At 43.6% G+C, this 14,930-nt stretch overlaps 1 protein-coding gene across 1 annotated transcript in view; it reads left to right on the forward strand.

Moving 5' to 3' along the window:
* The window catches only part of LOC120925126 (vomeronasal type-2 receptor 26-like), an 86,856-nt gene extending 75,563 nt beyond the window's left edge, over positions 1-11,293 (forward strand). The window contains exon 6 of the mRNA XM_040336001.1: positions 9,878-11,293. Within this exon, the coding sequence (XP_040191935.1) occupies positions 9,878-10,770 (893 nt within the window). The 3' untranslated portion in view covers positions 10,771-11,293. The remainder of the gene's footprint in view (positions 1-9,877) is intronic.
* The last annotated feature ends 3,637 nt before the right edge of the window (positions 11,294-14,930 follow it).

The following is a 14,930-nucleotide window of genomic DNA, read 5'->3' on the forward strand; positions in this document are numbered from 1 at the left end:
CACACCGCACACATGCAGTGCAGCCACTGGTCAAGGTCCTGGCAACACTGCATTTTCTTGCCACTGGATCTTTTCAAAGAACATGTGGATTGTCAGCTGGGATGTCACAATCCGCCATGAGCAGATGTGTGCACCAGGTTATCCCTGAAATCCTGAGACGCATGTCCCACCACTTCATCAAACCCACCCAGGAGGTCCAGCGGCAGAAGACAATGACAGATTTCTACACAATTGCCAGATTCCCACGCACTGTGGGGGCCATTGATTGCACACATGTGGCACTACAGCCCCCCCATGACACAGAGCACATATACTGCAATAGGAAGCACTGGCACTCAATCAATGTACAGGTGATAGTCGATGCCCAAGGCCTCATATGGCACGTCCATGCCAAACACCCCGGGTCCAGCCATGACAGCTTCATATACCGTCAAAGCAACATCCCAACAGAATTTGAACAGAACGTGTATGGGGACAGCTGGCTGGTTGGTGAGTGACATGGGTGTCAGGTATGACTGCCCCCCCCATGATGCAGACATCACGAGGGGCACATGCATGACTAACATCCTCCTGTCTTTTCCCTTCCAGGTGACTCTGCATATGCACTTGGACCCCATCTTATGACTCCATTTCGGAACCCCCAAACCCCAGGAGAGAGAAGATACAATGAAGCACACATACGTACCCGTGGAGTGGTGGAACACACATTTGGCCTCCTGAAGTCCCGTTTCCGATGCCTGGATAAGTCTGGGGGTACCCTGATGTATTCCCCAAACTTTGTGTGCCAGATAATCGGTGCATGTTGCATTCTGCACAACTTCGCAGTGAGAAGGGGCCTGCAGATTGAGCTACGTGATGACCTGACCCCCCAACCACATAATCCCCCCCCTGCCAGAGGCTACCCCATCTGCTGAGGGAAGAGCAGTCAGGAGACGCCTCGTGGAACGCTTCTTTTCACGTTAAACACACACATTAATCATGTCACAATGAGAATGCATGCATGCACACCACTGTGGTCCCTAGCACATACACCCCACATCCACATTGAATTGGATTAGACCGAAGTACCCCCCATGGTACTAGGGAGCAGCAACGCTGCGCCAAGGCTCCAATTATGTTGCTGTACATTCATACACCTTTCACACGGGTCGTGGGGATCACTTCTCCCCAACGACTGAGGGTGACAAACCTTAATGGCAGGAGTGTCACCCCCCCACATTCACACACCATTCACACTGAAGCCTGCACTACTCCCCGTGTGCAGGGATTTAAAAAAAAAATCATAACCCAAGTAATAACTTAGGAAAAAAACTCATAACCTGAGTAATAACTTAGGAAAAAAAACTCATAACCTGAGGATAAAATTAATAGCAAAAATATCAACGGCCCTGTCGTGGGCTCTTTCTTGTCCCTAGGCTCCTGGTGCGCAGTTGCCTGGGGCGAGCCGGGGCTGGGGGGGCTGGTGGAGCTGGGGGGGCTGGTGGAGCTGGGGGGGCTGGTGGTGGAACCTCCCCCAGTCTCTCCATAGCTGCCTGCCTGCCCTCCATTGCCACGGCTAGCCGGTGGAGGTATCTATTGGTTGCAGCCTGCATCCGCAGCCGGCGGGTGGTAGTGCTGCGCTGCTGGCGCCGTGTCAGCCTCCCCTCCTCTCTGACAGCACCTGCCAGGCTCCGGACCTCTGAGACCAGGTCAGATGTGGTGGCCTGCAGGTCCCCCAGACAGGACAGAAGGGCTGCCCCGTTACCCACAACGTCCTGCAGGCTTTCGTTTATGAGCCGACTCTGCCCAGCCTGCTGCGTAACGGCCTCCTGCAAAATTCATGAATCAACTACCTGCCTCTCGGCGCTGGTCCGGCGTAGTGTAAAAAAGATGCTCTACGCCGGTCCAAAGAGGCGCAATTGTACATGAATCTGCCCCGTGTCTTTAGCCATGCATTCAGCTCTCTAATCTCCCCCTGCCTTTCCTGTGTTGCGCATGGCACAGGCAATATTTCAGAGAATATCAACTTGGAGGTCCTTCCCTTCATCTTGCAGCCTAGTTCTTTTAATTGATTCTTAACCACTCAAGACCCGGACCTTTAGGCAGCTAAAGGACCCGGCCAGGTTTTGCTATTCGGCACTGCGTTGCTTTAACTGACAATTTCGCGGTCGTGCGACATGGATCTCAAACAAAATTGGCGTCTTTTTTTTCCCCACAAATAGAGCTTTCTTTTGGTGGTATTTGATGACCTCTGTGGTTTTTATTTTTCGCTCTATAAACAAAAATAGAGCGACAATTTTGAAAAAAATGCAATATTTTTAACTTTTTGCTATAATAAATATCCCCACAAAAAAAAATAAAAAAATAAAATATATATATATATATATATATATATATATATATATATATAAAATCCTCAGTTTAGGCCGATACGTATTCTTCTACCTATTTTTGGTAAAAAAAAATTGCAATAAGTGTTTGTCGGTTGGTTTGTGCAAAATGTATAGTGTTTACAAAATTGGGGATAGTTTTATTGCATTTTTCTGATTTTTTTTTTTTTACTACTAATGGCGGCGATCAGTGATTTTGTTTCGTGATTGCGACATTATGGCGGACACTTCGGACAATTTTGACACATTTTTGGGACCATTGTAATTTTTACAGCAAAAAATGCATTTAAAATGCATTGTTTACTGTGAAAATGACAATTGCAGTTTGGGAGTTAACCACAAGGGGGCGCTGATGGGGTTATGTGTGACCTGAAGTGTGTTTACAACTGTAGGGGGGTGTGGCTGTAGGTGTGACATCATCGATTGTGTATCCCTATAAAAGGGATCACACGATCGATGATGCCGCCACAGTGAAGAACGGGGAAGCTGTGTTTACACACAGCCCTCCCCGTTCTTCAGCTCCAGGGGCCGATCGCGGGACTCCAGCAGCGATCGGGTCCGCGGGTCCCACGGTCCCGGAGCTTTGGCTAGGTACTAGCACAGGACGTACCTATACGTGCATATGCCCAGCCGTGCCATTCTGCCAACGTAAATGTGCAGGAGGCGGTCCTTAAGTAGTTAAGGAGCCTCCACCTTCCATGTATACTGTCATTGGTTCCAACGTGGACCAAGACAGTTGGGTCATGCAGAGCCCCTCCTAGTAATTTATCCACCCGGTCCACCACATGCTGAACCCTGGCACCAGGGAGACAGCAAACCATTCGGTTGAGGCGATCCTGGCGACAAATTATTCTATCAGTCCTTCTGATTATAGAATCCCCTATTACCACCAACTGTCTAGGCCTACCTGCACTCCCCTCCCCACCTCTACTAGATGGGTTGCTCTCCCGGCTGTTAAGGGTAGCAGTAACATCTAGGGCTGCCACCTCTGTGTTTGCCACCTCCACATCTTCACCCAACTTGACAAATTTGTTTTGATGCACAAATACAGGACTGGCCTTCCTTTTCTGCAAGCCCCTTCCACTCCCTCTAACTACATTAACCCATCTTCCTATCTGATAATTCTGACTTGACCCTCCACCCAACCTTACTGACCACCTGCTCAGTGAGCAGAGGACCCCTTTCAAGGTTGTCCTTTCTACCCAGTGTTGCAACTTGCTCCTCCAGATCTCTAATTCAAGCTTCCAGAAGGGCAACCTGCTCACATCTGTCACAGCGGTATCCATCCTGGAGCTGTTGCACCAATCTTGCATACACGTGGCACACTGTGCACTGAGAAAAACCTTCAACCCTGCTAGCACTCATTTCCCAGTTACAATATAATTACAATATAATTACTTGTATGAAGTTTAAGATGTTACTTACAGTTTAGAAGACTCCTGCCTTAACTCCTGTTTTCAACTCCTGGTTTTTAACTCATCCACTTTAGTTCAAAATCCACATGTGAGCCACCATGAGCAGGGAGCCATCTCCTATGGGAGTTTTTACAGACACTTATATACTCACCTGTGAACAATTAACCACTCCCCTTAATTAGCAGAAAGAAAAAAAAAGCTGTTTAAAAAGTGTCAGAGAAAAGAGGGAAACAAATCAACACTTGCAAGCAGAAGCAGTTAAAAGCAGTTATGGATTATTAGGTAATACACCGTGCAACATAACCTCTGACCAATTTGGGTAGTCCTGCAATATAAAAATCCTTAAGAAGGACTTCACAGAATAGGGGAGCACTTGCTGTGGGGATACATGGTTTCCTCTCTTTGAGGAAAAGTCCACTTTCGGCCTTTCCCATCCCTATTATCCTGGTCAGTGGCATGTCTGAAGGTCTAATAATGTATGATCTAGCAGTGCTATTTCAGGTATTAGTACTTGCTCGCTACTCTAGCAGCTGAATCTGCAAATGCACTCTAATAACAGCAGAATCTACAAAACCCTTGTGTACATCAGATAAAACAGTGGAAGTCATAAATGACCTGGGAGAAGTGTCCCGTTGAGCAATGTGTATACAGTTATGTTGTGGTACTCCCTCACCCTGTTCTCCTATTTAATCCTAAAAAGGCATTCAAATTGGGCTTGGTCTGATGTGTATAGTTTTGGATTTTATCTCCATATCCACCCAATCTCTGAGCAGACATGTGTTGGGTGTGAATATTTTAAATAACATTGTCGCATTGCGAGTGTTGGGTAAAGTAGTAGGTCTGCCCAGGGTAAATGATGTTGCCATCCCGACTACCATCGACACAGAATGCTAATGCTCGGAGGCACGCAGGCATGCCTTGAACTTGAACTGGGACCATCTTTTGGAAAAAACCCTACATCGCGCTATTCTCCGCCTTGGCGAGGACACCTGCCATAGTCTTAAAATTGTCCCTTGCATACATATAAAAAAAAAATCCTACACAATCAGGGAGGCCAAGTCTGGGCGCTACAACCATAGCATTTTCAGATACCGATCTACTCGGGCATCCAGATATATCTTTTTGTAATCGCCGGAAGGGATGTTGAGCCCTTGGTAACACCTTTTGGTAACAGGTAAAACAAGAAGTGGTATATTATAAAACCAACTGTGGTGAACCCTGTCTCTATCCCATGTTCGTTTACTAGGGCAGCCATAACTGCTTTTGACTGAAGACACGTTCCATGTGTCAAGCTGGAATATGGCTGTGGAGGGGTCAGAATGGCTGGCAGACATAAAAGATCACATTGATTCCAAAGTCTTGTTTCATAAGAAGTTGCCCCCTGTGGACCACTTGTTCTTCTCGTTCTGGGGTCCTTAAAGTTGAATTATTAATCCCAGCTATACTGGGCCAGAATTAGGGTGGAATCTGTGAGTTTCACAGACCCACCAAGTGTCCGGGGCTGTAATACAGCATCCTTGGTCTGCTGCCATATGTGAGTTTAATCCATTGTGCTTTGCACGCATTGGTTTAAATGTTAGTATGGCTACCTCAGAAAGAACCTGGAAGGCTGAAAACAGCCAATCAATTTAACTTATTGCTTGATTGATTTACCTGCCGAAGTAAGAACAAATTTCTGGCCCTTCAAATGAACCCTCGATCTCTCGACTATCTATATAAATATATCCAACGACCACGAACAAAGGATCCAATGACTCTGATTACAGAGTTTCCTTCTGGGTGCAAACTCAACCTGTTTCATTTGACCGGTCTCCAAAGAGTAACTCCAGAGAAGTTACTGTTACAACTGTTACTGAAGCAGGACCGATCTATATGTAGGTGTGGTCTCACAGGTGGGCTCGCAATGTGGTCATGAGCACAATTGCGTAGACAACAAAGGGTACATAACCCTAAGGATATCATCCACCAGGTTAGCCACCGGCCATTAAGGATAAATGAAAAGATGGGCTGTGTCCACAAGGGGATGCCCTCTGCTCGTCCACCAGGACGCTAAAACGCATTCGCTAAACCAAAAGCTGTGAAGTGGGTAGCACCAAATGGTATGGCTGTGGCATGGCACATCAGGTACAATTGGTGCTCTAGGTATAACTAAACTGTTAATTTCCCTCAAGTCCTGTACAAAGCGGTAAGTTCCATCTGCTTTCTTTACAGGGTTTATAGAGGTGTTGTAGGGTGATCTCTATAGTATCCCCTCTTCTGGAAATGTATAGATTATATATTTTTGACTATGCCTGAGAACAGAGCGAGTACAAAAGGACGGGGAAGATTTAGGCTAATACACAGATTAGGCTTAAAGGAGTTGTAAAGGAATTTTTTTTTTGCTGAAATGACTTTTTATAGGGTATATAGACATAATAGTTAAATGATTCCTTTAAAAAATTATTAAAAATAGATACAAATCAATCATATAATGTACCTGCAGTTTCTAGTTTTGTTTTTGCATGTTGTTTCCTGCTTCTGTGATGTACAGAACCACAGAGCCAATACAGGGCAGTGATGGTTTGGAAAACGAAACTGATTGGTGCGGTGGGGTTTTAGACACACAGTAATCACACCTCCTTGATTAGTGACCACAGAGAGAAAGCTCCCAGTACTGTGGTTATCAGGAAATAGACAACCAGGAAGTGTGGAGTTCAGAGAAGAATTATAGCAACTTGAGAGCAAAAACGAACAATGAGGACATGAAAACAGCACTGCATTAAGGTATTAAGATACAAAAAATTCCTTTACAAACCCTTTAATAAGTGTTAACGTGCTATGTTCCTTTAAGATGCCATGATTTTTTTAAATCTCCGAAAATTGCCAAATGGCAATATTTTGCACAGAGATACCCTAGTATGTGGGGGTCAATGTGCAAAAATGTATTTTTTTAAATAAACTTTTTGTTAAGAGATATACCTACTTGGCATCCTGCCAGTTATGTCTTATTGGACCCACCCCCGATCTTAGTGTGGCTTTATAGGTTGTATATTGGATGAGTCCTACTGTACATGCATTGAGGTCTCGGTTCATCTTGCCTCTTTTCCTTGTCCCCTATCTCACTTGGGTGTCCTATTTCTGTCAGAAAGCAGGTAGAAATGCTCATCTTGCTAGACCGAACATTCAATCCCCCTTCCTTTGTTATTGACATCAAGTAGGAGACATCGCAATACTCAACTTGCCCAATAGGTCCCTTACCAAGAGATTCACTGGACAATTAGGCATTATCCTGAAGCTGTGTTGAATTATCGATCCCATGCCAATAGGGTCAATAATTGCAAGGGATGTGGTTTTTGTTCAGAGACAGACCCTCTGACAGGGGGCTGCTATAAGGAGGTGGTCTTTGGCTGCAACAGATACAATCCTCCCTTTTTTCTTGATCTCTGGGACCTAACACTTCTGCTGCAATTGAAACGCTACCAATGTTTACCTAGCAATATAAACAATAAGTGCACAAATTCCTTTAATATTCTGGCATTCTAAAACAGCCCGGTCACATATAACATGTTTCCCTTATTCCCTCCAAGAGGAATCACAGGAATGTACTCGGAGAAGTCCCCTCCATCTATATGCAGTATTAGAAAAATCAATCGGACTTAGCCAGACACCAACTAATTACTCGCCACGGAGAGCAGAATAAGAGAGAATAATCATTCCTCACTGTGGCCACCCTTCTGCTCAAAGTGAGTTCCACGTCTTTTTGATCGGAAGTCCACCGGACTGTTTTGCAGTAACATTAACTGACCCTTAGCCCAGGTTCACACTGGGTACGATTTGGTACGATTTGAGATGCGATTTCACATGTCGAATCGCATCTCAAATCGACGGCATTTGCCGGCAATTGTCGGCAATGGCACTGTCCTAATCGGTGTGACGCCGCACCTGCGTCGCTGCACCGATTTCAAAAAGTAGTTCCTGTACTACTTTTTGCGATTTCGGGCCGCGATTTACATTGAACCCTGCACAGATGTCTCTTAAATCGCGGCCGAAATCGCGATTTTACCGCGATTTTGAATTCGCAGCAGTGTGAACCTAGCCTCACTGTCAGCATTTATGGACCTCACATTAACTTATACAGAAAAAAAGAGAAATACCCCCAGAAATAGGACTTTTAAGGCCAAACTCAAAGTTACAAAAAAGTTTAATAGATAGACCAAACAAGATGCGGTTGATGCTTGTTGACAAATGAACCTTAATGGTCAAGGTAAATGTACACAACAGCAATTGCAAAATTGTATGCAGATAGACAGCACCAGGGATGAAAGTGCACCAAGTGTAAAAGAAAAAAAGAGGAATGTTTTTTTTTTTTTTTACAACACAAACAGTGTATTATAAAACATAATTAAAAAACACTCTCCAAGGGATGGTGGAGGATGCCCGACGCATTTCTGGTCTTATGGGTAAGCAGAAGACCATCATCAGGGGCCAGAGAGATGTATGGTGTATCGGTTCTCAGTCTAAAAATATATAATAAAAACAACAGCATGGGACACATATTAGAGGTGATATACTGCTCCATCCAAACCTACAAACATCCTAGTTTGTTCTAAAATACACATACCGTTAGTGTACAGATAGAGAAGTCCATAGATGGTGTGACAGTGGTGTATGGGCTAAGGGTAGATCCCCTCCGATAAATCCCCTCCAGGAGCAAACAAAGGTCCTGGGTGGGTATAGAAGAAATGGGACTTCATGACTGATAGTGCATATATGGACAGGCGGGTTGGGGGGTACAGGTATAGGTTAGATCCAAAATGCGATTTTGGAGGAACAATTAATTCCAACTAAAGGTGGCCTCTCAGGAAAATCAACGCTAAAAAGAAAATCAAATAAGTTTCCACCACTAACCCTGAACCCCAACCTTAATGCCTTTGTAGCAATGACAACCAAAGACATCATGGAACTCAAGCAAGCTCTAACGCCGGATAACATATAAGACCCGGAAAAATCGGCTCTGAAACAACTAGTCAATCAGCAACAACTCACTATAAAGCCCTCAGACAAAGGGGGCAATATTGTAGTGATGAGCAACAAATTCCCTGAACAAAGGACCTTTACCAACCCCGTAGTGATAACCCCTGGTACGCTGGCTACCCAATAAGTCTTACTACCGTGATAACAAAACAATAGTCCAACAACACACTCCGGGCACTTACCAGGCATTAATAATATGCTTATACTACTATACAATATTATCCTTATACTTCTATGCGATAGAAAGATAAGCAAATGTAATCTGAGATATCGGACAACCTGTCAGGCTTATTGTGTATACACCTTTAAGTTCCTTTTGGTCTCTCAGGACCCTTAACAGTCACTCAGCACTGCAGACCCACCCAGAGTCTGTATGTGTTCCTAGAACACTTAAAAAGTCTATCCCCTACACAAAAAAATAAGGATGGTCGCAAACACAGGTCACGGCAAGGCAAAAATAAATTCAACACTTACCGGAAAGATGTCTTGACCATCCTGCCATACTACGCCAGTTTTTGGGGTGAACCCTTCCTAGGTTCAATAGATTACGAGATCTGACCAGGTTGTTCCTCCATCTCAGCAGGCCTGGAGATCACACTAAAATAACTGGACACAGACACAGTGTAGTCTCTCAAAGTAATCTGATAATGCTGTATTATTGCATGGCTTATATAGACAAATACAATAACCTTCGAGCATAAGTTTAGTTCATACAGTACTTTTCCACAGTTTATATAGTAGAAAACAGTAGCAAAGAGATCAGCCTAAACCAGACACAACACATTACAACGAGATTGTTCATGTGACATTACTTACATAATGTACTGAAAACAATATAGGACAAGAATGTGATTAGAGGTATTTTAACGTCATTACAAGGAAAACACATATGTCCTATAAACAAGAAACTAGATAGCTAGTGCGACTAAGGCGTGGAAAAGCATCAAATAGAAGTATAAAAACAAAGTAAGCTGATACATTTAAAATGGATGCTGACAGCAAAATGAAGTTAAGTTTGTTCATTCTCTTTCTCAGAATCTCTGACCCCGATGTTCATTGTGTTTGTATTGTTCTTCGCAGACAGCGAAAACTGCATGAAATGTCCTGATGAAGCATTCCCAAATGAGATGAAGGATCGGTGTGTTCCAAAATTGGTGGAATTTCTCTCCTACACTGATGATCCCATTGTTGGAGTATTTTCAGCTGTCTCCATCCTCTGTTGTCTTCTGACTGGTTTAATATTGGGGATATTTATACATCACCAGGACACTCCCATTGTTAAAGCCAATAACCGGGACCTGAGCTATCTTCTCCTGGTCTCCATCATGCTGAGCTTCCTCTGTGTCTTCTTGTTCCTCGGCCATCCAGTAGATGTGACCTGCATGCTGCGTGTCACCTCTTTTGGTGTCATCTTCTCAGTTGCCGTCTCTTCTCTACTTGCCAAGAGTATCATGGTGTGTATTGCTTTTAAAGCCACCAAACCTGGGAGTCATTGGAGGAAATGGATGGGAGCCAAACTTCCAAATTCTATCATTTGTGTCTTCTCACTGGTCCAAGTCATAATCTGTGTCACTTGGTTGTCTATTTCTCCCCCCTTCCAGGATCGGGACATTCACTCTTATCAGGGGAAGATCATCATTCAGTGTAATGAGGGTTCAGTTATCGGCTTCTACTCTGTCCTGGGATATCTGGGGCTTCTGGCAGCTGTGAGTTTCATTATTGCTTTTTTAGCCAGGACATTACCGGACAGTTTTAATGAGGCCAAGTACATCACCTTCAGCATGCTGGTGTTCTGCAGTGTCTGGATTGCCATGATCCCGGCCTATCTGAGCACCAGAGGGAAATACATGGTGGCTGTGGAGGTTTTTGCTATAATGGCATCAAGTTCTGGACTTCTTGGCTGTATATTTTTTCCCAAAGGTTACATAATTCTGTTCAGACCGGACCTAAACACAAAAACATATATCCACTAATATGTATGGAGCAACACTGGGTTACCAGTAGTTATAGCATTATCTCTATTATTGGCAATTTTAGTATTTTGCTAGTGTATTGAGAATGTTACATTTTAACATTTAATACGTACCTCTCTGATGGATGATGAGTTTAACTTTTTCTCTGGATACCATTGGTATCAGACAATTTTGATTTATTGGAAACCTTGTCCCCTGCTGGGTGTAGTGGTTCCTCCCACCAGCCGTTACATCACTACCGAACAATGTAGCCACTTAGTGAGGAGGAACCACAGTGACCAGAGGAGGACAAAGTATCCAAAACATCTTAAAGTGTCCGATACCAGAGACACCCATCACTCTTCCAGAGAGGGAAGATTTCACTCACCATCTTCCCGGAAGATAAATATTAAACATGTTCTTTTTATAAACTATGTGTAATGTATTTGTAGTGTCAAATATATTGTATATAGATGTATCCGGCTATATTAATAAATACATATTGATGGTGTATTTTAAAATCGTTTTTTAATATTAGTTAATGTTGATGAGATCATGTCCTCAGTAAATTCACATTTTAAGTGATAAGTTGACTTCATTTTAAAGGATATTTTCTTTACAGGACCTAATAAAAAATCCTCCTCCTTGTGTAAATTCCTTTGAAAACTTCTGCCACAAGGGAGTATTCATCTTCCCTATACAATGCTGCAGAACCAACACTCCCACCCCACACCTTGCCAAATCCTAATATGAAGACTTCCAAAGCTAAAAACAGATTCCAGGTGCTCATTGATCAATCATTGGATTTATTCTGAAAAAGACATTTAACATTAGAATTATGTTAGCTTAATATGTTTTGAAATTATTGTTCTTACTCATAAGGACCCCATAATAATAGGATATTTCTGCCACCTCCAAGATCTTCTCGTCAAAGAAAAAGCTAAAGATATTAAGAAGTAACAACCCCCCGACCCCTTCCTACAAGTATTCTAATCATACACACTAAATACAACATTGTATAAAAAAAATATATGCAAATTCTCCCCAAGATGATCCCAGCTACGATACATTATATAAAATATGGCCACTAATAAACCATTTTTCTGAAATATGTGCAGAAATATATGTTCCAGACCAAAACATTTGTGTCGACGAAACCCTTGTCCACTTCATTGGCCGACTGCAATTCATACTTTATATTCCCAGTAAGAAAACCAGGTACTGATACACACTCAACAAATTGTGAGAGAGAACCAGTGGATATGTGCATGCAAAGGCAAAGACTCCCTTGCTCCAGCCCCCTAAGTGCCCAACGTACATTGGAACCAGCTAAAAATATTGTCTGGGACCTGGCTTAGCTTCTGCTCAAAAAAGGCTACATCTCTTCCTCAACAATTATTATACGAGTTTGCCCCTTTTCTGCCACCTGTACCGTGAAAAAAACCTTGACCTGCGTTACCACCAGAAAAAACACAAAGGGCTTCCCACAAAACTTAGTGACAACAAGGTTACAAAGGGGGAATGTACAAGTATGAGGAATGAGGAAGTGTTGGCCGTGGAGGGACAAGAGAGATGTCAATGTCCTATCCACCATCCACAATGACATCTAAGGCCCCGTACAGACGACCGAACATGTCTGCTGAAACTGGTCCGCGGACCAGTTTCAGCAGACATGTTCGGTCGTGTGTAGGCCCGAGCGTGCAGGATTCCAGCAAACATTTGCCCGCCGGGCCATTTCCCAGCGGGCAAATATTTCTGGACATGTCCGAGCACCCGCCATCCCTCGCATGCGTCGAATGACTTAGACGCATGCGTGGAAGCATTTAACTGGCAGGGCCGCCCACATCGCTGCGTCATCATCGTGGCGACGGCGCGGACACGCCCCGCGTATTGTTTGCGTGCAGATTTCTGTATGATGGTTAGTACAGCCATCGTACAGAAATCCCCGGGCAGACATGTACGGTGAAAACGGTCCGGCGGACCGGTTTCATCGTACATGTTTGCCCGTGTGAACGCGGCATTAGTGTAGATTCCCAGAAGACAAATTACAAAGTCCCTTTACTGGTATAAAACAGTCACAATTTACCCTTTTCATATGGTCATGTATAATGCGTACGCCTATCAGAAGTCAAGAGAAAGACCCAGTACCTTCCTCAAATGTTTTGAAGACATTGTCACTGCCCTGATCTACCAGCAAGGAAGCATTTGCTCTGATTGTGTGAGTTGACTTCATGAGCAACATTTCCCCCCCACAGGATCAGGAAGAAAATGCCAAAACAATGTTGTGTTTGCAGCAGAGGCGGAGTTAGAAGAGACACCAGTTATCATTGTCCCCAATGTCCCTCCCACGGCAGACAGCAGGGGTCCAGTGCATCCCTGTTCTCCATTTCAGGGACGAATCAGACCAGATTTTTTGCCTGAATTCAGATCTGAAATGGAGCCAAAGACGTAGAGGACCCTTGTGCAATCTGTTTTGTGGCCGCCACAGAGATGTGTGAACCGGCTCCATTGAGAGCCAGACACACTCTCCTGTCATGCAAATTGTATGCAGGAAAACCCTCATCCAATTTGCACTAGTGTGAACCCAGCCTTATGCCGCATACACACAGTCGTTTTTCGGCATGAAAAAAAACGACATTTTTCAGCATGTCCAAAAAAACTTTTTTCCAACTTCATCATTAAAAACGATGTTGCCCACACACCATCGTTTAAAAAAAATGATGAACAAAGCGCGGTGACGTACAACACGTACGACGGCACTCTGAAGGGGAAGTTCTATTCGCCTTTGGGCTGCTTTTAGCTGATTCCTTGTTAGTAAAAGACGATTTGCGCTTTTTTGTCTGTTACAGCGTGATGAATGTGCTTACTCCATTATGAATGGTAGTTTTACCTGAACGAGCGCTCCCGTCTCATAACTCGCTTCTGGGCATGCGCGGGTTTAAAACGTTGTTTTAGCCTACACACGATAATTTTTTTCAACCCGAAAAACGACATTTTAAAAAACAACATTAAAAAATGCAGCATGTTCGAATTTTTTTGTCGTTTTTCAGAAGCCGAAAAACAATGTGAAGCCCACACACGATTTTAAATTACGTTTTTAAAAATGCCATGTGTACGCGGCAATAGACAAACCAAGTCAGTGCAACTGAATCCAGCCAAACCACCAATTCAGTTGGCTGGAAATCAGAGGACAAATGAGATGTATACAATGTTTAGTAAAATTGCCGAAAAGTCATATCCTCTGTCGAAGTCAGGATATGACGAAACGCGTCAGGAATGACATACACGACACAAGGAAGTGATGTTTGCGCTCCACAGCAGCCATACCCAGAACCAGTAAGTAATAGCGGTCCGCTATACAACTCGGTCCGCACGGCTCTCTCTCCCCATCGCGGAGACGGGGATCAGATGCACACCATTTACAACATACAAGTACGTGCATTATATGAGGGGTGGCTATCTGTGGGGAGCTCTGGATTTTATTCAAATAAACGGAATTACGCTATTGGCATATCTCTGTTTCCTTGTTTGATTTGGAGCCTTTAGCTGATGGTGTATCCCTAAACTGTGACAAGTGCATCATCCTTTGGGAACTATACATCGCCTGGTTTTATTTGCTATCCGGTGACTGTGTACCCCAGAAGGGGGATTGTCTGTCCCACGTGGTGGATTTGGATTTCATGGTGGATGGTGCTCGCTATCTTCTCCAATACAATTATTCACGGACTCTCCCTTTGATTGCTCTGTACTTCATCAACTTGCTTTACTAATGTGTGAAGTTGGTAATTTTTAAACATTATTTTGCCACACTGAAGTACCAACACCAGCGCTGTTTGTGGTATAGGACTTGGACATTATCATATGTTTTTAAAGTTGTTATTTACCATTTCTTTCATTTTTGCATTCTTTTTAAACAGCAGCTTATTTAATTTATTCCTGGTTGTGATCCTTTTGCCAAAAAGTATCCTTCATTATAGTGGTTCTCTTGATACATTGCACTTCAGTGTGCAGATTTGTATATAGTCATATTGCTATCCGTTTTTCACTAGGCGCAGGGAGGTGTACGGTAGGCCTTCACGTTACACCTTTGTTATATTATACCCCCCTTAGTATGTTTTTTTTTTAAAGATTTTTGTATTTTTAATATTTCCCTTTAAGCCTTGGTAAAAGACCCGCTTCTC

The sequence above is a fragment of the Rana temporaria genome, chromosome 1, assembly GCF_905171775.1.
Source record: "Rana temporaria chromosome 1, aRanTem1.1, whole genome shotgun sequence".
Classification (NCBI taxonomy): domain Eukaryota; kingdom Metazoa; phylum Chordata; class Amphibia; order Anura; family Ranidae; genus Rana; species Rana temporaria.